This window comes from Heteronotia binoei, chromosome 6, assembly GCF_032191835.1.
Source record: "Heteronotia binoei isolate CCM8104 ecotype False Entrance Well chromosome 6, APGP_CSIRO_Hbin_v1, whole genome shotgun sequence".
Classification (NCBI taxonomy): Eukaryota; Metazoa; Chordata; class Lepidosauria; order Squamata; family Gekkonidae; genus Heteronotia; species Heteronotia binoei.
This window is the reverse complement of record NC_083228.1, coordinates 38,167,521-38,190,703: the sequence shown is the minus strand read 5'-3', so window position 1 is coordinate 38,190,703 and position 23,183 is coordinate 38,167,521. Positions and strand designations below refer to the sequence as shown.

The following is a 23,183-nucleotide window of genomic DNA, read 5'->3' as shown; positions in this document are numbered from 1 at the left end:
CACCTTTGGCTGGAAACTTTAATGAGCTTTCACAGCTCATGATACAGATTGTGTTTAACACCATATGGCTGGATCTTTGGTCATCCTGTGGTCTGGGTGAAGGCTTAGTCTTTTATCTTTTAATTAGTTACCAAGTTTAAAGTGTATGGTATGTAGGAATTTGGAGTCTGAATTTTTTGTCAGTTGTAAACAAGGACGTTAAAAATCTGATTCCAAGTCAAGGTACAATGTGAAGCGAAAATAGATTACTATGATGGAAAGTTGAATCTGTCCTTCCTTGGGGAAAGACAAGATAATTCAGTCTTTGAGGTGTAACATTTGAAGTTTTGGATATCTTACACAGTATACATGCAGAAGTTTCTGCTAATTTGGTTTCTTCCATGCAAGCGCAATTTTCTACTGTAGACAAATGAAACAGGCTTGCAGAAATACCAGGTGTGTTGACAAAGGGCCATATATCTATATAGATATATTTTTCAGGTTTAAAAAAGACAATACATTCACCAGAAATTAGATGTAAGAGACTTCATTTTTCTGTTGTGAAAACAAAACAGACTTGAAGTCAACCAAATCTCCATGCCACAAATGTGTATATGCATGTATATTCACATGCTTAGCACATTCAATAGGCTGGGTCCAGAGCCTCATTTCCATAGGCTGAAGGACTTCTGCCCATTAAGGGACCGAACACAGGATTTCAGGGTCACCTTGGACTGCTGTGGGATGGAGCAGCCAACAAAGTCACAGTCCATGAGCTGAAATCCTTGTGCTCACAGCAACACTTGTATCCAGCCTGCTGGTTCCTTAAAATGTCTTGCTGTGCATCACCTGAGGTTGTAAGACTCGCCTTGTCTTTCCTGTTCAATTAATACTTGTATATTAAAGCAGGGCTTGAGAAATTCCAGTCACCAGGATGCCTAGACTCTTCATTGTGTTGCCTGCTGTTTTCAGCAATTATTTTATGATGTATATCAGAACCCTCAGTCCAAGAACAAAGCTTATTTATCATTTCACATCACCATATGTATTGTTGTATGACTTTGCTTGTATAAAACCGCTTGTTTATAAGAACATAAGAGAAGCCATATTGGATCAGGCCATGGCCCATCCATTCCAACACTCTGTCGCACAATGGCCAATATACCAAAATGAGTCTGGCTCCTACATTTTTGGGCTGGCTCAAATAAAAAATTGTCAAGGCAAGTATTAAATGGGCCTTGAGATGCTATGAAGCATGGATTACAGATGTTGAGTCAGATAAGCATTACACACAAGGTTGGAATACCCATAAACAGCAATATGAGATTCCAGAAAATACTGCGGTTTGCATCTAATGAGACCTCACAAAATGTGACTTTCCCTCTTACCCCTTCCCACTGCAGGCTACTGAGCCCCATGAGTTTTGTTCCTGGGATCAGTAGATCCTCAGGAAAGCATATTAAGCAAAGTAGGGGTCAGTTGTGGGAAGTGGCGAAGATCATCTCTCCCTTGCTGCCAAAGGCATTCAGAACCAAGTGGCAAGATACAAGCCTATGGAAAATTTCAAGAAACAAAAGGCTGTTTTTTTCTTTGAATATTAGTAAAGGAAACAGTTGGGGATAATCCTCTACATAATATGTCTTTCCAATTAAGAATTAATAATTTATTTTGAAAATCCTATATGCACTTGCTCAATGTAAGCCAGTTGAACTCTGTGAGACTAATTTTTGACTAAATAGGCATAAGATCAAGAGGGTCAAGCCACATTTCTAAAAAAGTTTTTTAGCAACACAGTTCAGTCATTCAGCGAGCTTTGATGCAGACAGGAACTTAAAATGCTGGTCTCTGTTTTAAAGTAACAGAAAAACAATGTGAAAGTTCAAAACCAGAAGATGCATAGACTTCTGCTGGCACAGTTTGAACGACTTAGTCTGTCCTTAGTTTGAACTGGCTTAGTATGAACAACGGTCATCTTTCACAAACTGTTTTATGGTATGGCTAGGGGTTTCTTGTTCACACCCAGGCACTTAGAAATACGATGCTGACTTTTAGGAATCTGAAGAATTGTCCTTGCTGGTCCTAAATAGTATTTACCATGCAAACACAGATGAAGTTCTTTTTTGTACAGAAGGTTGGGGTATCTGGGTTTTATTTTATTTTGCTATGCTTTAGCAAGGGTTCACGGTTGTTGTTTCAGTTGCTGTTTTGCAGCACCATTAATCTTCATGATGACTTAGTTACCTAGGTAGAAATAGGCTGCTACTCACAAGAAGGTTACTGTCTGAAAGAGACAGGTGAGTGGGTGGGGAATAAAGAAGGGAAGGGGTTCTTTCCCAGGAATGCAAAAATTGGGATTAAAGGGTTTGAGCCAAAAACCTTGCAGAGAGTTGGTTTTGAGGAGGGATACGAAAAGAGGTGGTGGAGGAGGGCCATGTACATGTTCAGGGAAAGCGTTCCAGTTGGAGAGAAGAAACTGTTCTGTTCTTGCTTTCATATTGTTCAGAAAGGTAGCACTCTTCTCACAAGGAAGGAGAGGTAACAACACTGCATGTGATGTTCAAACTGGTGCTAAGAACCTTTTTGACGCTGCATTCGCTGCATGACTGATTCTTGGCAGCCTCAATTGAGGTTGTTTAAACTAACCCTCCACATTAATATTTCCTAGTGCCAAATAAAATGTATATTAGTTCAGTTGTCATCTGTAAGTACTATAGGAAGTTAGTGATCGAAACTGACTTTGGAGTGTTGGGGGCTTTTAATTTTTACCTTGTGACAGGGAGCTAAATTTTTCCTGCATTTCCTTGCTAAATGAGGAGGAACTTGTTGAAGCAAGCCTCTTCGTCACTCCCTTGCAGTAGTTGTGTCAAGGCCAAAAATAGGAGGAGAGGAACTATTTTTGGAGCGTTGTTTTGCAAAGGGGGGGCAGTGAAAGAGAGCAGCCTAGGAAGTGTGGCTGCTGTGTCCTTTTCTTTTCTCTTGGGGGCTCTATTTCAGCAATTCTAAGCATGCAATCAGACTATAGACAGACTACATGAGGATTTCATGGTCAAGATTTATGCAAGATGTGATGAGGTCTGTTTGGCACTTTATATATGTCTGTGTCTTGGTGGTGAAACAAGGGCAAACGTTTCCCCACATAGCAAGAGTGGTTGCTGGACACTGCTATTTTTGAACTGAATGAGTGGGCTTCTCTCCAGAACGCAGATCTCTGCTCAGTTAAAACATTGTTTTCTCTTCATCAGCACTATGCAATTTCTCAGAAAAGCCCTACCTATCATGGTCTTCATAGCATCACAGAAGAACGTGGTGCTTTAGAGAATAACATCTTTTTATTTAGATGCTTAAAAACCCCTTCCTTTCCCTCCTTAATGAGGACCCGAATGATGTACATCTTTCCCCTGTTCTCTGTTTATCCTCACAACAAGGGTTAGGCTAAGAAAGGATGACAGGTCAAAGGTCACCCAGTGTGCTTCCATAGCAAAGTGCTTGATCTCTTGACCTGGCTCTCAAAGAAAAATGGGCTTTTGCATTGAGTACTTTGTGTTCTGTGTTTCAGCAGTAGCAGAACTGACAAGAAAAGTTGAGAGACAAGAACAGCAAAGACCTGTAGAGAGCCAGTTTGGTGTAGTGGTTAAGAGTGACAGACTCTAATCTGGAGAACCTGGTTTGATTCCCTACTCCTCCACATGAAGCCAACTGGGTGACCTTGGGTCAGTCACAGTTCTCTTAAGCCCACCTACCTCACAGGGTGTCTGTGGTGGAGAGAGGAAAGGAAGGAGATTGTAAGCTGCTCAGAGACTCCGAGTGAAGGGCAGGATATAAACCCAACTCCTCTTCTTCTGTGACCAGACATGTGGGCTAAGAAAACTTGAAGTGTCTTAAGTTTTCTTAAGATAGGGTATGTATTCCACCAAATGACCCCCTCAGCTGTGTATCCTGCTGAACTACCTGGAGGGTCTGTGGGCCACAGTGTGGGTCTGCAGTATAAAGGGGAATCAGCTGAAATCACTTCCCCCACCTCTTAAGCAAACCTACAAGCCCTTAACTTTTTAGAGTGTGGTTGGATGCATGCTAGTTAATGCAAGTGCCGGAACTGGTGTTGTGGCTGCCACATATGAGGCAAAAGAGCATAAAAGAAGTCTGCTTCCATGAGTGGATGCTGTGTCTTACCAACTCGCTGCTTCTGTGTTTTGAGCAATTATTGTTAGGAACAGTTTAAAGAGCCATTATAGCAAGTAACAGCATCCCGTAGGCTCAGATTCTGTTATGTAAAAGAATACATCTGTGTGTCTGACTGGCCTAAAGAGTAATCAAAACAAATACTGCCTTTTTGGGGGCTGGGAATCTTTCCTCCCTTAAAGTCTGTCTAGTGAATTCTGAAATGGTGCTCTGGGCCAGAAAAAAAACTAGACACTTGTATCCTATCATCTGTTTCCAACAGTGTCTACATGTGGGATTTCCGCCTATTCTTTCTGCTACTGAAAGCTCATATGTTGTGTGTGAAGATGTGGGCCCTCAAGAAACAACAATTTATTTATATTTCGATTTATATCCCACCCTTCCCACCGAGGTGGCTCAGGGCGGCAATCTGGGGGACTTAGTGAGCTACTGTGGGACGGGGAGGGGGGAAAGCTCTGCTCCGTGAACTCTTCTTCACTCGTGGATCTCGCAGGATACAAATTAATAAATAGTTCAATCCTGAGAGCCTCTGTGGTGGTAGCAGCCAGATGCTGGTGCAAAAGCACTACCACAGGTCTGTTCCCAATGGGTATTCCACAGGGGAAAACAACACATACCTCTCTGTGTGGCATAGACAGTATAGCAAGCATATCGGAGTCCATATCAACCCGATCAACAACCACCAGTTAGACAGCAGTAGCTGATTAAACCCCTATAAGTAGTGCACATAGGCACAGCCTATCATTGCTCGCCAATCTGGCCACTGTTCCTTGATGCCACTCCCCACTACCATGAGAACCAGTGGATGGGGGGAAGACCCGGCAACAATGGAAACCCCCCAATAGAGGCACATGGCCCGAGCACCCCCACCGGACCCATAGAGGAAGGGCACCCATGCAGTTGATAGGATGCCTACCCCTTCCTCACCTAAAACCTTATTAGCAGCAAAGGAACTGTCCACATGTAGCCATCCCCTACTTTGAGACACCCCGCCTCCCTGCCCTTCCAGTTTGGTGTACTGGTTAAGAGCGGTGGACTCTAATCTGGGAGAACCAAGTTTGATTCCCCACTCCCGCACATGCAGCTGCTGGGTAAGCACGGGTAAGCCACAGTTTTATCAGAGTTGTTCTCTCAAGAGCAGTTCTCTCAGAGCTGTCTCAGCCCCATTTACCTCATAGGGTGTCTGGGTTCAGACGAGACATACCTCTTGGCATTAGGCACTCCACTGCAGCCCGGATATTACTAGCTGCTCAGGCAGAGACCATTGCACAGACAGACATGATTCATTGGAAAGGCAGTGGGAGAGCAGGGCCAGGGCTTCTTGTTGGAACCTTGCGTGGGGAAGAACAGATGCATTGCTCCCACTGACCTCAAAAGATGGAACAGCACAGCTAGCAGTGTGTATGCACATGGGTGGGGTAGAAGGGTGGGGTAGAAGGATGATGGGGACCCACATGTGGGGCCAGCCTTTAGGGTGCCAGTGGACCTCTGCTCCATTTTGTAGCTGAACGCAACAGAAGTCCAGTGGCAGCAGAAAGGCCAGCAACAGCAGTCCCAGCATGGGGGTCCGTAAGGCAGAGCCCACCCTCTTGGTCATGTGAAGGGTGGTCCTAAGGGGGGAGTAGGAGATAAGGCAGGGAGAGGCATGGAGCTAGTCCTATCCACTCAGTAACCAACAGTCAGGGACAGATTTGTAGAACCTTCCAGACTTAATTGATTTGCATTTGTGAAAAGAGAACTGGGTTGCCCACTCCCTCTGTCCCCTTAGAGCACCTGTGCCTTTGTGATCTGCTTCCAGGGGCCACAGGGAGACAGGCTGAGCTGCCCCTAGCTCAGTATGCATCTGAGTAAGGTGAACTTGCTAGTCAGAAGGCTGCCCAAAGCAGAATGCTTCCGAAGGTGGGCTGGAACTGGCAACTAAGCAGAGCAGCAAGGATTGTACTGGTTGTCTTCTGAGAGCCCCCTGTTGAGTCACTACCTGTGCAGATGCTGGACAGGGTCTTGTGCAGTGGTAGCAAAGAGCACAGATGCTGTGCTGGCCTTGTCAGGGTCTGCAGTCTCACCCATGAGGAACTCCATGTGCCAGGGAACTTTCCTAAGGTGCATGCTGCAGCCATCCAAAAGACACTTACTGATCCATGATGAAGTCCTCTTCAACTGCTCCCTTTTCCTGCCAGGTGAGGTGCCATGTAGCCCTGCTGGCATATCTTGGTTTTATGCTAGCATACCTTGGAGATATACAGGCATAGCACCTAGTTGTCTCCCTATACACTTTCACCTCCCACTCTCTGAATTGCGCTAAAATTCACTTTGAGTTTAAGCTTAAAATTTGTATAAGTCTTTCATCTTTTGATTTCATGGATTTTGTTTCCAGTGAATTTTCAGAAATGTCTTGGATAACTTGCTTTCAGTATGCCATGATTTCCTTTTTTTTTTTTTCCTCCCCAGCATTCCCATGGTTTGGCATGGATATTGGTGGAACGCTTGTTAAACTGGTCTATTTTGAACCAAAAGACATTACAGCTGAAGAGGAACAGGAGGAAGTGGAAAACCTGAAAAGCATTAGGAAGTATTTGACTTCCAACACAGCCTATGGTAAAACTGGGATCCGAGATGTCCACCTTGAACTGAAAAACTTGACTATGTGTGGACGCAAAGGGAATCTTCACTTCATCCGTTTTCCAAGCTGTGCCATGCACAGGTTCATACAGATGGGTAGTGAAAAGAACTTCTCAAGCTTGCACACCACGCTTTGTGCCACAGGAGGTGGAGCCTACAAGTTTGAGGAAGATTTTCTTACGGTATGTTGGAATTTCATATGTTTTTGATTAAGTATTCCCCCAAAGCAATAGTAGTGCTGCCAAATCAAATACGGGAGCTTCTTTCACCAAAACGTAAATTTTTTGTTGTCACTTCAAACCTGCTTTTAAGCTTTAGTAATTGTTGACTATAAAAACTCTTTTCTTTTTTGGTGAAGGGGGTGGGTTTGCCAATAACTGCTGTGTCATGTTAACAAATTTGCCTTACGGAACATTTCTCCCCTTATTGCCACACTGATTGATCATTTGTTTTTAGATGAACACTGCCCTACATTATTTACGGCCTGTCGGACTGTCACAGCCTCCAGTTGTGTATTGTATCTTGCAAGCTGTTTGGCAAAATCCAGAAGTTTGTCAATAAGCAATCAAGTTGTGAAATTCACTGCCAGGTGGATGTAATGATGGCCACTAGCACAGACAACTTTAGAAAGGAATTAGGTTCATGGAGGGGTAGCTGTGGTGATTGAAGGGAACCTCCACGTTCACTGAGTAAACCTCTGAATATCAGTGCTAGGAGGTAACATCGAGGAAAGCCATTGGCCTTTATACTATACAAGTTGGCTCTCTAGGACAACTTGTCAACAACTATGCTAGGCAGCGTGCAGAACTAGATGGACCACGGGTGTATGATCCAAAAGGGCACTATTTAAACTATTTTATCAAGTCTTTGGTAGACCACCATACCTGGATAAAGGTAGTCCCCTGTGCAAGCACCAGTCGTTTCTGACTCTGGGGTGATGTTGCAATTGGCTTGTTGGGTACCATGTTTTTCAAGCCTGAATTGACACATGGTATACATTTAACATTTTTAACTTACAGCTTCTGTTGGTTGGACTGGGACAGTAATGATGCCAAGTCACCTTCATAAATGAAGTGCTTAGTATGTCCAGTTCAACACCATTCATTACACTAAATGAATGCCTGTGTGGAATCGTATTGCCTGTGTGGCTGTAAAAGATGTGGTGGAGCACTGGATCACAAACTTGCCTTTTAACCCTGTGATCACAACCTTTTCTTTTAACCCCCAAAAAATCAGCAGCTGGTGATCTAGAAGTTCAGGCTTCGATCAAGAGCAGTGCATTCATGGGTGCAAGGACTTCTGCCTGCAGAGTTTTCTCCCCTCTCCCTCCCACTACAGTCCCAAATGCCCCCTGAAACAGTGCTCCTTGGGGACAAGTGTGTTCCAGAACACCATCTGGGCTGCAGCAGGAGGTGAGAGGTAAGAAGATTTCACCCCATGAGTAGAGGTCCATGTGCCCACAGAAATGCTGCTCTGGATCCACATCCCAGTCTGGCTTCCAGGGTCTTCATATCTAGCTTCCATCATATCCAAATCCAAGAACTTCCCTTATTATGTCTCTCTGTTGCAGATTTATGTGTATGTATGAGTGCAAACATGGAGAAGTAGAGCAGGCAGTTGAAGTGTGCAAGGGTAGAACACATCCCAAACCTATAGATTATTAAGGGGCCCTTTTCTGGGGAGGTACTGGGCAGAGCTGATGTTGCCTGCCTTTCATGCCAGCTTCCTGGTCTTTCTCTTTTGGCTTTTGGAGTTCTGCAAGATTTTGAACTAGACCACTGTATTAAAAACCTTGTATTTGCAACCAGCGTAGTTCTTTATGAGAATTGGCAGCTTTTTTTACGCGGCCATCTGATAAAAGAATTGGGTGTAACTCCTATTAAAAGAATACTCATCATTCAACAGTGAGCCATCGTAGCACTTTTAAACGTTTTGGATTGACACAGATTGTCCCTAGACAGTAGTTCAGCCCAAGGCCATCCATAAAATTTTAATTCGGCTGTGAAGTTCTGCCTGTAGTTTTATAGGATGATAATTGATAAACCATGTCATAATAAAAATGCTCTGACTTTGTAGCTGTGCTTTAAATCCAGAGAGAGCTGTCCATTTTAAAGGAGCCCAGAGTGGTTTCCCAAAGTATATGCAAGCAGCGCTTTTGCTTTCCAGTATTGCTTTCAGTCAAGCCAAATTTTGTGTTACGTTTTAGAAAGCATATATAAACCTTGTTCGCAGGAGGCAAAAGCAGGTTGGGTGCACACACCTGGAGCAGTGGGGTCCCTCTTGTATACATGCCCCTCTCTGGTCTAACGAAATAAGAGTTAAGATCTCTTCAGTGAGAAGCAGAGCTCCGGTGTGCAGCACATGGTGACCTTGTGCCTGTGCTTGTTGACAACCAAACGGGAAGCACGCTTAGCTTTAAAAACTCCCTATAGAGATAATACTGTTTAAAAATTACTTTAGCTATAACCCTTCATATGCAACTCAAACAGTACAAAGTACTTGAGTAAAACCTTTCAACCCTTTGGTTCGTTTTAATGCTGTATCAGAAAGTGTTCACTTATTAACTTCTTTTTACAGATTGCTGACCTGCAGCTTCATAAGCTAGATGAATTGGACTGCTTGATCCAGGGCCTGCTTTATGTGGATTCAGTGGGATTCAACGGCCAGCCAGAGTGCTATTATTTTGAAAATCCCACGGATCCTGAACGGTGTCAGAAAAAACCTTACTGCCTTGATAATCCATATCCTATGTTGCTGGTTAACATAGGTTCCGGGGTCAGCATCTTAGCAGTGTATTCCAAGGATAACTACAAGAGAGTTACAGGGACCAGGTGAATATACTGTCTGAGGAGATCAACTTTCTTATTCTAAAACTGAATGTCAGTTTATCTAGAGGAGAGGTTTCAAATCTGCCAGAGAAGTGAAAGCTATTTAAACATAACTGCTTTTCTTTGTTCCTTCCTATCTACATATGTGTGGCTCTAGAAAGGGGCCCTCGAAGTAAGGAATCAAAGGCATATCTTCTATTTTAAGCTGAAGGAACTTCTTTCAGCCTAAGGAGCTTCCTTCTTCAACGTGGCTCTTCCGCTGGAATGGAGGGCGTCTCCTTAGGTTGAAAGAAGACTTCAGACTCTGCTGAGTGGGATGATAGGGATAGATGGCTGAGTCTGGATTTCATCCAAAGTCCATTTTTAACACTCTTGACCAGATCACCCTAGGTGTTATGGATGGATCTTAGGGAACAGGGAAGCTTTGTGGGCAAAACAGATGTCTGTCTCATTTTGTGCCCCAAAATTTCAGTCAGCAAAGCTGGGTAGGATTTTTTTAAACTCTTCAAATACAAAATAAAGGCTGCATCTCTGTGTATTTAGCAATATCAGTAGCTCTCATTGTTTGGCCTTATGTTTCAAGCTCTGAAATAGACCTAGAACTACCTCATCGAAGCCTTACAAGTGTGTCTTAGCTTTAAAAACCAAGGAAGTGTTTTTTTTAAACCAGTAAAAAAAAAAAATCTTTATTAGTTTTCAGTACACTAGAGAGGAAGGAGCCAAACAACCTGGAACTGTTCAGTGGATTACATTTTTGTTTAAAGCAGCTCGCTGTAATGGCTTGTTAAACCATTTTAAAAGACAAGTATAAATTCTGGCAAGTGAAGCAGCATAGGAAGAGCAAACCAAATCCTCCTGCAGGTTCTATTGGCCTTGGAGCCTCAACCTTTCCTCCTTGAATTATGTGATTTGAGCATCCCTTCTTCAGAGTGTAAATAGGTGCTCCTGAGCATGTACAGAATGTTTCCCCATTGCCACTGACCAACCATAACCTTTGTCATTGCACATTTAGAATTAAGGAATGGGATTTCCTCCAGAACAGATACCTGCTACTTCCACACTTGTTTGAGCCCTGAAGTCCTCTTTCTTAGCAGCAAGCATTGCTTCTTCCTCCTCTGAATCCATTTTGGTAACACTGTACCAAAAAGAAATTTAGAGAAGCTTTAAATGCTTGTAGCGATTGGTGGTATTTGGGGCACTATCACTGTTGCCACACCTAGCTGTATGCCTTCATTTTTGGCAAGCTGATTGATTTTGATTGATATCCCTTCCAGTTTTTTCTTGCCTAGAAAAGCTGCTGAATATTGTTTTTCTTTGCTGTCAGCTATGGGAAATTGGACAGCAAAACCGATAAGAGGATTTAATCCATTGCGTATTGTATGCGTACATTAAAGAGAATTAAGAAGGATCAGAGAGACCGAATCCATGTGCATTAAATATTCGTAGAGGAATTCCCCTGAAGGCGCAGTATTAATGGCAAAATTAATTATTGCTAGCAGGACATCTCTTCAGTATAATTAATGTTAATAGCACATTTTCTAATTACAGCTGCTATTATTTATGGCCATTAATTTAACAAAATATTTGAGTTACTTCAAAGATATATATATATATTTTAAAGAAATCTGCTCTAATCAAGGTTGCCATAGCTAAAGGGTGCCATTTTGAGAAGGAGGCTGGGTGGTCTTATAGAAGGGGATCTCACTGCTATAAAGATCTTGTGGATTTTTGATTGAATGGGTGTTGCATGCCGTTTGTACTCTTAACCAGTTCCATGAATTGTAGCCCTTGGAACAGCTTAACAATTCATGGTCTTACTCGGAGCCAGTTGCGTATATGTATCCGTTTGGATAAGAACTTTGTAGTTATGGAAATAGGTTTCCATGCACTTACTTAATCTCTTTAAAAACTAGAAGCAGCATATTTTAGTAAGAGCTGGAAGCTCAGGCTAGAGACATATTTTAGTAAGAGCTGGAAACTCAGGCTAGTCTGATCTCGCCAGATCTTGGAAGTGAAGAAGAGTCGGCCCTGGCTAGTTATTTGGATGGGAGACCTCCAGAGAGTACCAGGGTCATGATGCAAAGGCAGGCAATGGCAAGCCACCTTTGAACATCTCCTGCCTTGAAAACCCTACAGGGTCACCTCACTGTAAATCAGCTGTGACTTGATGGTACTTTCCACCACCATAATCCTGTATTGTGTAAAACAAAGTAGGAGTCCAGGGGCACCTTTAAGACCAATAAAGTTTTATTCAGAATGTAAGCTTTTATATGCATGCCTGCTTCATCAGATAATGGACTGTACCCCATTCCATTGTCTGATGAAGCATGCATGCATACAAAAGCTTACATTCTGAATAAAACGTCGTTGGTCTTAAAGATACTTCAGGAATCCTTTGTTTTACTGCTTCAGACCAACACGGCTGCCCACCTGGATCTACCCATATTGTGTATTCGCTGATAACTTCTGAAGCAACTGCACACTATTTTTTATTAAAATTCACAGGCACTGCAGGGTTTGCATGTTCACAAAACTATAACTCCTGCAGACGTTACATGTAAAATATTTTAGCAGGTGCACAGTTCTGTGAAACGCATTGCTTGTCCAGTTCATACACTGGCAGTCAGTCCTATTTGCATGGTGAAAATACCCCTTTAGCCTAGCATGGGATAGCATGACAACAGAGCACAGATTGTTAGCCTGATCTGTGCAGTTATTCTTTTTTTTTATTTTGCATTGGAGGAAGAAGAATGGAACAGACTGGACTTATGTATGTATAGCCGTACGTGCCCGCCACTTCCATCTACAGGATTAATAGCTGAGTGTATGAACTGCTTCTTCTTTTTTGCTGTCATGTTGCAGGCAACTTATGGTAACCCCATAGAGTTTTCAAGACAGGAGACATTCAGAGGTAGTTTGTCATTGCCTGCCTTTGTATTGCCACTCTGGCGTTCCTTGGTGGTCTCCCATCCAAATACTAACCAGGGCTGCCCCAGGTTAGCTTCTATGATTGGGCTAGATAGTTCATAGTGATTGTGGATGTTATTCTCCAACAGAACCACAGCATATCTTGCCTCAGCTATCAAACCCCCCACCCCTTATCCATGCATAGCAGATTTACAGTCTGTGGGGCTCTTCTGGAGGAAGGTATTAGAGGCTTGGCTAGAGCATAGGTGTGTAGGAACTTGGACAAACAGTATGGTTGAAATGGTTCTTCTCCTTCTCCAGTCTTGGCGGTGGTACATTCCTGGGACTGTGTTGTTTGCTGACTGGCTGTGAGACCTTCGAAGAAGCTCTAGAAATGGCAGCCAAAGGAGACAGCACCAATGTTGATAAACTGGTGAAAGACATTTATGGAGGAGACTATGAACGGTTTGGCCTCCAAGGATCTGCTGTAGCATCAAGGTACATATCAGTGGATCATGTGGAGATTATATGCCTGGTAATAAATATGGCTAGGCTTCATGCTGTGGTACTTATCTAATCCCGCTGTTTGCCCTGGATCCCTCTGTTCATTAAGGGTAATTATTCAGTCCACCAACAGGACTGTTAATCTCATGCAGCAAAAACAATGGTACCCCCTTTGGTGTCTTCGGGTCTAACAGATTTCTAGATGTCTTGTGGCCACAGGTGGCTACCTTCAAACACATGAACTGAACAGCTGAAAGTAGTGGGGTGCATGAAAGAGAAAACACAGTTAATAAACGTCTATTGAGAGAGGGAATGAGACAGGAAACCTAAGTCTACATTCAGTCCAGGTAGATGCATTGTCTTGAGCTCTGTTATCAGTTACAGTTCAGCAGGACAAATGGACTCACATTGTAGCTGTATCGGAAGAAGTGATCAGTACCGCATGAAAGCTCACACCCTGCCACAAATTTTGTTAGTCTTTAAGGTGCTACTGAACTCTTACTCTTGTCTACATCACTTTCATAGCCTATTTCATACCAAAAATAAATAAACGTGTTGGTCTTTATCACAGGACTTCCTTGCTGTTTGCTCACTGGCACATATTCAGAATGTAACAAAGACAAAGTTTTAGACTTAAAATATAGTCAATATTTAAGAAAGAAATCGTAGCTCACGGTTGTTAGCAGCAGCTACTAGTTTGCTAAATTCACACACTTATCTTTTACCCTGAATCAAGAAATCTTTTAATTATTATATGTCTCAGACTAGCTATTTAAAAATACGTATTTAGAAAGATTGGTGTTTCTGAAAAAAAAAATGTAAGAAAGATGACATCCTCTAGTATTGTCGTGCAGCTTTGGTCACATGATGAGCAAAGAGAAGCGGGATTCCATCAGTAAAGAGGACCTGGCAAGAGCAACTTTGGTCACCATCACCAACAACATTGGTTCCATTGCTCGGATGTGCGCACTGAACGAGGTAAGGGTATGGCTGGGTGTGCTGGTAAGCTTTGAAAGCTCCTGCTCTGCTCCCAGAAGTGCTTGCATCTGGGGCTTATACGTTTGATCCCTATAGACGTACACATTGTTCAAGACCTTTTGCAGTTGCTCACCTCGCCGTCAAATGATGCTTTGGCCCACTGGCTTTTCTTTCCGTGATTGCAGATTATTTCAAAATTATTCTTTCCCATCTTTCTTTTCCTGCTGCTTTCCACCTCTGAACTCCCCAAACAGCAGCTCCTTGGGACCAAAGACCCATGGGGGAGATGTGTGTGTGCTGCCTTGACAATGGTGTCCTCCTTCTGCTTCTCTGCAACTAACATCTAGTAATAAGACCAAGCACATGACATGGTGTCTCTGGGTTGCAGGTTTTACCTCTCTTGGTCCACTGCATTGGCTGCTGCCTGTGACTGCAGGGTCAGGCTTGACAGCAGGAGAACATGTCACATTCCTTGTATTGGCTACATGTTGTTAGAGGAGGAGGAGATACCTTGGCTGTTTTGGTGGCAACCATATTTTTGGTAGAAACCATAAGGGCTAGTTCCAGGTTGATAAAGGGGGAGATAAAAGCGTAACATTTTAAAAAATACATTTTGAATTGCTTTTTCTATGTCACAGCATAATTTCCCCCCGTGCTTTTGTGACTGAGACTGCCTTGGAATGTTTATCAACGAATTTCTTGGCTTAGGTTGGAAGCCTCTTTAATCTCTAGTCATCCTTCTCTTTGCTTTCAGCTTCTTTACAGTGTTGCCTTGTGGCATGGAGTTCAAGCAGCATTGTACAGGGCTATCAAAGCAGAGAGAGCTAACCCCTGCAAGCAGCAAAGCTTTGGCTTTAACACGAGGCATCAGCTTGTGCCGATACAGACATGTGCCGCCATGTCACAGCTGACATACAGCAATTCCAGCAAGGGGCTTTCAAGGGGAGTGAGAAGCTGAGGTGGTGTGCTGTTGCCTTTCTCTGCAGAGTCTTCCTTGGGGGTCTCCCATCCGACAACCAATCCTGCTCAGCTTCCAAGATCATGCTCTGCTGTGCTGCCTTTCTTCCCCTGTACTGACAGCATGATAATATTTTGTTTTGAAAAGAGGATTGTGTCTTTCTTGCTTGATGTGAAAGGAGAGCCAGTTGGGTGTAGTGGTTAAGTGTGTGGAGTCTTATCTGGGAGAACCGGGTTTGATTCCCCACTCCTCCACTTGCAGCTGCTGGAATGGTCTTGGGTCAGCCATAGCTCTCGCAGAGGTTGTCCCTGAAAGGGCAGACTCAGTGAGAGCTCTCTCAGCACCACCCACTTCACAGGGTGTCTGTTGTGGGGGAAGAAGATAAAGGAGATTATAAGCTGCTTTGAGACTCTGATTCAGAGAGAAGGGCGGGGTATAAATCTACGGTCTTCTTCTTTTTGATACAGTACAGTAGGGTTTTCAGTACAATCATAGTCAACACCTGTTATTACCCTTTTGCCAGTAGAAAGGGCTGCTGTGTTGCAGGGAATGCTCCCACTGAATTGCAGTCGTCCAGCCACAATTTGCAGTTTGCAATCCATAACAGGAGCCTGCTTCACACGGTTGTTGTAAAGTTTGCTGAAATAATTGTGCTTAAGGTACAATAAGCGCTTTGGTAAGCACGGCATGAATCCTAACCTTATGGTATTGTCTGATTTTACTAGAAATATGACTGGAAGGGGAAATCACTGTGTTGTCCAGAAAAGTAGAATTCAAAGGTGCATGCTTAAAATTAGCCCTTATCATATAGGCACTTGAGGATCTCTGGACCAAAATAACTTGCAGTGATTTCCCCCCCCCCCCCGCCCAAAAAAAAAAGAGATGTAGTCATCAGCAAAAAGGGTGATAATTAGGCTGCCAGCTTTGAGATTCAAATTGCAGTATCTGTTCTACAAGGTTCTTACTGCTGTAAATAATGCGATCTTGAACACTTTAAATCACATTCTTTCTAAAGTAGTTCAGTCATGCTAAATACCGATGGTTGTCAGCCAGGAACTTTAGCCTAATAATACATCTGTGGAAGCATAAAAACATAACAAGGATGTCCTCTTCTATACAAGAGCGGTTCAGAAACTACTCTGAAATGCCTGAGGTTTGGGGGTATTGTGTTTACAGAGCTTCTTGGCTGATATACAAACTCCTGCCAAAAGTAGTAGTTATGAACCTGAAGAACAGGCTTTTTTGCTGTCCTGAATGTTGTCGCACCAGAGCACGCATGAAGCATCTCCCCACGTGCATCTTCATTACACACAGAAAGCTGGTCCTGATGTTGTATTGAAGAGTGTAGATCAGAAATGGCACAGGATTGGATTTGATACAGGTGTATTTGGAGACAAATGTTTTTTTTCGGTGTTACTTCAGAATAGATCTGGTGCAAGTATGGCTAAATGTAATGACTTATAGTGGCTTGTAAAAACAGCCAGTGGATTGCCAGTGGCAAGGAAGAAACTTTTTTTTCAAGTGACTAGACAGAGGAACTTCTGTAAATCAGAAGACATGTAACCCAGGCATTTACATGCTTACTGGGAAGATGTTGCAAAACACACACAGTTGTTGTGGAATTTTTTTTTGTTGTTGCTTTGTTGTACTGATGTATTCTAATTGACACAGTTATATGTGGCCAGTAAGACTAATGGCTGCGGACTTGCTACAAGGTGATTGCAATCATTGCTGCTTTGCTTTTAAAAACAAAACAAAACAAAACATGCTATTCTTGCTATGTAAAAATGAATATAATGATGTTTCCCTCAACATAACACTGCAACAGCAGAGCAGAAAGCAACTTCTCCATAATGTTGCCTGAAAAATGGCTTTCTGGTTATAGATAAAAGTTGTTACCTTTTGGTATTATCCTCTCAAGATACGGTCATGTAGTTTTGGCTGCTCTCATGATCAGTGCTTTCAGTCCGAGAGGTGGATCGAGCACTGAATAAAATCCAGCAGGGAGTGTGATTTGAAAATGGCATCTCATTAAATGTATTTCCCCCCTTCTTTCACTTAAATTTTGCAGAACATTGATAGGGTGGTGTTTGTTGGAAACTTTCTGAGAATCAACATGGTCTCCATGAAGGTACTAGCCTACGCCATGGATTACTGGTCAAAGGGACAACTCAAAGCTCTCTTTTTGGAACATGAGGTAAAGGCTGTTAGAAAGAAGATATAGCATGCATTAATCGTTTCGGCAATCTTACTTGCATGTTGATGTGGGACACACAAACTATTCACTACGTGGTTGACATTCCTACTAAAGTAGTTTCTGACCAGCAGTCAGAGTTCATGTACTTCCACAAAGCCATCCAAAGCCTTCATCTACTACCTTTAGAACCGAGTATTAAATATACTATTTAATGAGAAAGCTCCCTTAGGATACACTTCCAGATCATACTGGCTCACTAGACAGCTTCTTGGCAGTTGTACTGAATTGGTGGTTTCTGTCCACTTCTGATTTAGAGAGAGGTAAAATGCTTGCCCCGTGGCTCACAGTGGTCAGCCGCAGTACTGCAGTCCAGACTCTGCACACTACCTGAGTCCAATCCTGGCAGACGCTGGGTTCAGGTAGCTGGCTCAAGGTTGACTCAGCCTTCCATCTTTCTGAGGTTGGCAAACTGAGTACCCAGCTTGCTGGGGATAAAGTATAGATGACTTTCTTCCTTGTATAATGAAGTGGGATCCTAAACCATAGGGGGCTTGTCCTTGTTTAGAATTCCACCTTGTGGAAAAGAAACTCCAAATTTCACTTTCATTCTTTTAAGATTTCCTGAACCTCGCTTTCAAAAGGCACAGTGCAGAACCATGAGAGTAAAGCAGGAAGGCTCACCATTCCTCAGTTCACACACCCAAGCTGCAAAGGCACACAGCCCAAAAAAACCTGCTGCAAAAATCTTGAAAATTTGTAGAAAGCAAATTTGCAGATTTATTTCCACATGCTGACCCATTAAAACACCCAAACAAACAATAAGCAATGCATGATGAGCACCAACTTTGTTCTACATTGCTTTCTTGAATGAAGACCTGTATCAATTCCAAGGGCTCTGTAGCGTTCCAAAAATCCAAAGAAAGTCCAAAAGTCCCCGTAGGATGTAGCAGGATGTTCATTCAAGAAAGCAACAGAATGGAGCTGGTACTCCTTATGCATTGCTTATTGTTTGGATGTTTTAGTGGGACAACATGTGGAAATAAATGTTCAAATTTTTCTACAAATGTTCAAGATTTTTGCAGCAGGTTTTTGGGCCTTTGTGGCTTTGAGTGCATTTTTTGAACACATCCTCCTCGTTTGTTGTTTCAATTTACACACCAGCAGTGTGATCCTAAGAACACATTCCTGGAAAAAGACTCCTTTGAGCAGGATTTCAGTAGAGTTGCTTATGATTCCACTGGAAGGTTGTTGATGTTCTCAGATGTGTGTGTTTTGGGACAGCTACATGATTGTCCTTTTTGTCAAAGCGTTGTCTTCTTATATTGACTGACGTTTTTCTCCATATGTTGCAGGGTTATTTTGGTGCTGTCGGGGCCTTGCTAGAACTGCTGAAAATGACAGATGATCAGTGATGGAAGCACCCCCCCCCCTCCCCTGAAAATCAGGAGCTTGAAACCTGTGACGCTGCTGCAAGACTGAAAGTTGCTAGGAGGACGGGAGACAAGCCATGACGGAAGTTCTACCTGCTGGATTTGTAAATAATAATTTAAACTCCTTGTAGCTGATCTTTTAACTTTAGGGTTGGAAGCTAACTTGAGAATTGATTCTAGGAAACTTTTTTAAAAAGGCATTTTTGCCTGTATACAGTTTTGTTTTTTTGTTTTTTTAAGAGACAAAATGTGCAATGTGGCCAAACTGGCAGATTTTATGGAGTGTGTTTAAAAAAAACATGGGTACTGTATGGTGGGGAAAGGACCTGACATGAGACACTGGTTTTATTTTATGTTTTGTTCTTCTGGGGTTTACTGATCTAGTGCGGTAATTCTTCATTTAGTAATTGCTCTAGGAGATTTTTTTAAAAAAATCTTTTTCATGACGTTTCATGATTTGCTGTTGGTTTCAAATGAAACTACAAAACTGGCATTTAGTGTGAGCACTAAAGTACTTTAATCTTTGTTGCCTTCGTTTCCATTAAAGAATCTTCCTATTTTCCCCCCCTCCCAATGAAACAACTTTTGACTTTTTCTTTGGATGCTCAAGTTTGCAATAACAAGAAGTGCCATGAAATGTGCCATCAGAGCCCTTGAAAAAAGAGAAGCAGCCCTTTGGCTTTCCTGACACCCCCTGCCGCTCCCCCCCCCTTGGGTTGAGTTAACCATTCCTTGCAGTATCTAAAAGTCCTCACTTATAGTATTGTGAGCTGGCAATGATTATTGGGTGGAAGGAGCAGCCCAGTCCTGGAAGCAGTAAAGTAGTTTCTGGACTGTTAACCTCTCAGGCTGCAGGTGGGGCGTTCACCTGGCTGAATGTTCCCCACACCAAAATAAATCAATAAAGGCCGTTCTTCCTTCCTTGTGTTCTTTTGTCTGGGAAATGCTTTGTGTTTTGTTGAAATATGAAGGTGCTCACGTCTGCATTCTGAAGCGGCACATTCCAGGAGGAGGACAGCCATTTGATCTACAGTATATGAAGAAGGAACCCTTCCTTTAACATAACACTCTCTGCAGATGAGATTAACAGAGCTGCAGAGGATAATGTGATAATGTTAGATGATGTGATCGGTTTTTCACGTTGGGAGTTCATGTCTGCTACTTTAAAGACATTCTTGTTGGTATTCACAAGGTGTTGAATAATTAAATTAAAAGTTGGTTCTCTTAAATTTCTCGGTGTTATGAACGATTAAATCAAAGGCTGGGGACTGCAAAGAGCAGCTTAGTTCTACCAGATCATCCCCTGCTTTGCAGACTGGTGTTGGGAAGGCATTATGAGTGGGTGGGTGCATCAGACGGGTAGTGCAAGATTTAAGAGCCAAAAGTTCTCTCTGAATTGGTTTTTCTTCATTTTGAGCACAGTATTTTGATTTCTTTCTTTTCAGAACCTTTATTAAATTGCTACTAACTGAAGTGTTCACTTGACCTGGTTGAAATAAAAGCCCATTACTGCTGTGATGGTTTTTAAATGCATCCGCAGTCTTCCTTTTCTGCATCTGCAAGAGGCAATCTATAGCACTCACTTTTTATTGACATTTATAGGAGCGGGGACATTTTAAAAAGGGCACAGGGAGTAACAGAAAAGAAAAAACTAGAAACAGCTGGTGATTTCCCCACCTTTCTCTGGATGCCTGCCCTTTATATCAGAACAGTGGGGTACAAACAGCACACTTAGGAACAAAGGTACACAACTGCAGTGGGTCCTACAGGTTAGCTTAAATGATACACAGGGAAAAAACTACATAAAGTAGAAACCAAAAATCTCCCCACATAGAAGGATGGCCAAGTGTGACATAGGAGTGTGGCCTAATATGCAAATGGCTTCCTGCTGGGTTTTTTCTACAAAAAAAGGTGTGTGGGTACACATACACACATATACATACACACGCATGCTTGTCATGTGTAAAGTGATGCTGAGCTGCCAAACCTCCCCACAGCACTTCAAGAGTTGAAACTGTTACTTGAAAAGAAAGTCAGTCTCTAGCCATCTCGAAAGCACTTCCAAAAAGTTAAAGCAAAGCTTAAGCCTAAGATTCCAGAACAGCAAGTGAGCAGAAGAGCATGTATGTGTGCACGCATCTAGAGATTTCTGGGACAAATTCATTATTTCTCTTTAGCAGGGCTAGTGGAATGGAATCTGGTATGTAATGTTAGGATATTCTCCATCTGAATCACTTGAAATTGGAATCCCTGCCTGTCCTCCATATGTTAACTGGTAATTCTACCATAGGCTCCTTCTCCATTTGAAGAGCCACTTCAACTGGAGGAAAACTTCAGTTTTCAGAGGCTGTTACTTCTTTTATTTTAGCCTCAGAACAGCCTCTATGAGATAGATTGTGCTAGAAGAGAGTATGACTGGCCCAAGCATCACCTAGAGAAGGGATATGAACCTGGGTCTTCTCTGTCCTCATCTGACACTCTAACCAGTACACTACATTGGCTCTCAATCCATGCAAAGCAGATTGTAGTGTGGAATAGGAAATGCAGGATCCTGAAACCCTGCTTTACTACTTAAGCCAAGTGAAATAGACAAAAGTTAATTCACGAAGGAAATGCATTAAAGGAAGGTAATCTCTTAATTTGTGCCAAGATAAATCAGTGTTTGGACCATAGTGCTTCAGGTTGCTGGAGGAATATTCCTATACATTAGGATGGAATATTCCTATACATTAACACACTCCCTCCTTGTATAGTAATGAGTACAGAAGAAAGGTCGAGAGCCAGCACAGCCAGTAGTTAAAGTGGAGGACTAGACTCTGGGAAATCCACTTCCATATTCCTACTCTGCTCTGGAAACTTACTGGGCGACTCATCATATTTTGTTAGCCTAACAGGGTTGATGTGAGGATCAAATACAGTTGCGATCAAACCTTAAGTTGCTTTGGGACCCCACCGGGGAGGAAACGGGGTATAAATAAATTTTAGCCTAGCGTGCACTTTCTGTCATATTAGTTTTCTGTGTACAGGAAAGGTAATCGTGTGTGGGAGAGACAATGCAAAAAGTAAGAGGTTTAGATTATGCACATGCCCTAATTCACATCAGCCTGTTTCGCTCTAGGTTCGCACATCAATTTAAAACCCAGGCACTTCTGTGCAGTGCTTTCACCACCAGATGGCATTGTCAGATTGGAGTTTGAGTCTCCTAGGAGGTTCCTTGTTTCTGAAAGCTGTCAAAATGCTTCTACAGAAATATATAAAGTTTGGATATATTTTCTTTATATTCTTTATAAAAATTCTTAGGTTCTGATGCACTCATAACAAGTATATGCTGCCAGGGAAAGACAAAAATTGCTGCTGTATCTGCTGTTTTGAGAGTGAGGGGGTACAGTTCAATTGAATCTGTTGCTTGTTCAGAGGCCTGGGGTATGCTCTAAGAGGTACCTATTTCAACAACCCTGCTGAAGCTAAAACAGATCTGGGGCTGGTCAGTGTTTGGGTGGGAGACTTGGGACTCCCTCCCCCTTTACCCTCAGCTCCATGGTGGAAGAAAGGCAAAGATATAATAAAATAAAGAATGGTGTGAACTTTGTCCATTTGGATATATGCTGATAATAGAATCATAGAGATGGAAGGGACCCCCGGGGTCATTAGTACAACCCCCTGCACAACACAGGAAATTCACAAATACCTCCCCTTAAGTTCACAGAATCAGCATTGCTGTTAGATGGCTATCTAGCCTCTGTTTAAAAACCTCTGAAGAAGGCTGTTCCACTGAGGAACCACTCTAACTATCAGGAAGTTCTTCCTAATGTTGAACTGGAAACTCTTCTGATTTAATTTCAACCCACTGGTTCTGGTCCTACCTTCTGGGGCAACCAGAAAATAATTCCGCACCATCCTTTATATATAACAGCCCTTCAAGTACTTGAAGATGATCATATCACCTCATAGCTGCCTCCTCTCCAGGCTAAACATACTCAGCTCCTTCAACCTTTCCTCATAGGAATTGGTTTCCAGACCCCTCACCATCTTTGTCGCCCTCCTCTGGACCCGTTTCAGCTTGTCTATATCCTTCTTAAATTGTAGTGCCCAAAACTGGACACAATACTGCAGGTAAGGTCTTACCAGAGCAGAGCAAAGCAATACCATCACTTCATGTGATCTGGATACTATACTTCTTTTGATACAGCCCAAAATTGTATTTGCCTTTTTAGCCACTGCATCACACTGTTGACTCATGTTCAGCATATGGTTTACTAAGACCCCTAGATCTTTTTCAGACTACTGCCAAGACAAGTCTCCCCCATCCGATAACTATAAATATAGTTAAGCCATCAGTCTTCCTACAGTGAAGCAGTGCATGAGTCACACAAGGCTAGTCACAGGAAACGGCTAAAAAGTAGGGGGGGGGCAGGATTTAACTTAAGGCCCACTGAGCTGAATACAACCCATTTGCCATGGACCTCTGCCTACTGATACCAAAATAAAATAATGCTCTGGGTGCTTGCCTGTGACTGACAACAAAGGGACAGGTTGTGTTCTGACTTAGTGGCTCACAAGTTGTGCCATCCCTAAGACGGAACCTTCCACATAGTGAAGATCTT

The 23,183-nt window shown here is 42.7% G+C and overlaps 1 protein-coding gene across 2 annotated transcripts in view; it reads left to right on the top strand.

Annotated features, from left to right (window-relative positions):
• The window catches only part of PANK1 (pantothenate kinase 1), a 32,053-nt gene extending 11,941 nt beyond the window's left edge, over positions 1-20,112 (top strand). For both annotated transcript variants that reach the window (XM_060241300.1, XM_060241301.1), the window contains exons 2-7: positions 6,607-6,959; positions 9,355-9,608; positions 12,834-13,010; positions 13,871-13,994; positions 17,024-17,149; positions 18,502-20,112. In XM_060241300.1, the coding sequence (XP_060097283.1) occupies positions 6,607-6,959; positions 9,355-9,608; positions 12,834-13,010; positions 13,871-13,994; positions 17,024-17,149; positions 18,502-18,561 (1,094 nt within the window). In that variant the 3' untranslated portion in view covers positions 18,562-20,112. The remainder of the gene's footprint in view (positions 1-6,606; positions 6,960-9,354; positions 9,609-12,833; positions 13,011-13,870; positions 13,995-17,023; positions 17,150-18,501) is intronic.
• The last annotated feature ends 3,071 nt before the right edge of the window (positions 20,113-23,183 follow it).